The sequence below is a fragment of the Alligator sinensis genome, unplaced genomic scaffold, assembly GCF_000455745.1.
Source record: "Alligator sinensis unplaced genomic scaffold, ASM45574v1 scaffold683_1, whole genome shotgun sequence".
Classification (NCBI taxonomy): domain Eukaryota; kingdom Metazoa; phylum Chordata; order Crocodylia; family Alligatoridae; genus Alligator; species Alligator sinensis.
This window is the reverse complement of record NW_005843242.1, coordinates 183,778-185,055: the sequence shown is the minus strand read 5'-3', so window position 1 is coordinate 185,055 and position 1,278 is coordinate 183,778. Positions and strand designations below refer to the sequence as shown.

Here is a 1,278-nt window from a genome sequence, read left to right as displayed (position 1 = left end):
GGTCGGACTCGATGATCTATTGAGGTCCCTTCCGACCCTAGCATCTATGAATCTATGAAACATCCGCTCCTTGATTCTTGGGGGGAGCAGCCCTTCCCGAGAGAGGAGTGAAGGGAAGAGGCTACACAGCAATCCCTGCACTGCCCCTGCCTGTTCCCACACACCAAACCCAGAACCGGCCCCAGGGATGTGGCTTGTGGGCCACAGTAGGGGACACTGGTAGCGTGGCTCCATACCTTGTGTCTGGGCTCGGGGTGTGGGCAGGTGGACTCAGGGCATGTGGGACAGCACAGCTAGGCCCTGGAGGGGCCTGGCCTGGTTCCTGCAGCACAGTTCTGCTACAGCCGCCCCATAGGAGGGGACGGGGGAAGAAACAAGTGGGGTCCAAGCTGGAGCTGGGCCGGTCTGTGACCAGGGCTGTACGACCATGAGGCCGCAACTGTAGGGAGCGGTACTGATGTCCCAGACAACCCCTCCCTCCTGCATTTCATGTCCCAGTGTCCCTTACCACCCCTGGAGTCCCATGTCCTCAGGGCCTGCAGCACACGCGCGTGCACCTCCCTGGCTGCCTGCGTCCCACTTTGACTCCCTCTCGTGCCCTGGGAAGGGCTCCCTGCGCTGAGGAGGGTTGCCTGGAGCTGCGTGGCTAGCATCCCTGGGCACTGGGGCCCTGCCCTGCATCCTGTGAGCTCTCTCCGGCAGGCAGCTGGGGCCAGGCTGCAAACCCCTGAGGCCCCAAAGGAAAAAGGGGGCTCTGCCCAGCCAGGAGCATCCTGGGGTCCCTTGCTGGCATGGGAGGAGATTCAGAGGGCACGTGCCCTCCACTTGGGCTGCTATCAGGGAGGCATTGGGACAGGCTGGACATCCGGCCCCACAAACCTCGGGGAGGAGCCGACTTCCCTCGAGGCTCCATCCTCTCCATTTCCCCACTCAGGCAGCGGGGAGCCCCAGCCTAGGCTGCGGGTCACAGGCAGCCTCCCCCACCTCCTGTTGCTGCAACCCCAGCACCAAGCCCCCAGCCTGGGGCCATGTCTCCCGCGAGGCAGGGCAGGTCCAACACAGCCAGGCCTCCCGGCCCGTCTGGCACAACTCACCAGCGAGGGCCCCGCCGGGCCCACAGTCACGCTCACTGTCTGCGGTTGGTACCCACGGGCAGAGGCGGTGACGGCGTATGTGCCAGGCAGCAGCAGTCGGAAATAGTCCCCCTGGTCACCTGGAACGAGAGCGAGAGCACTCAGGGGTGCCAGGTCTGGGGCCAGGAAGGCCTCGGCCCTGCAG

The 1,278-nt window shown here is 64.9% G+C and overlaps 1 protein-coding gene across 3 annotated transcripts in view; it reads right to left on the bottom strand.

Annotated features, from left to right (window-relative positions):
- The window catches only part of CPN1 (carboxypeptidase N subunit 1), an 18,180-nt gene that overhangs the window by 4,857 nt on the left and 12,045 nt on the right, over positions 1-1,278 (bottom strand). For 2 of the 3 annotated variants that reach the window (XM_006038082.3, XM_025194558.1), the window contains one exon: positions 1,095-1,213. In XM_006038082.3, the coding sequence (XP_006038144.1) occupies positions 1,095-1,213 (119 nt within the window). Of the gene's footprint in view, positions 1-821; positions 1,214-1,278 lie in introns of those variants that run through there. The other variant, XM_025194557.1, reaches the window with a different exon arrangement.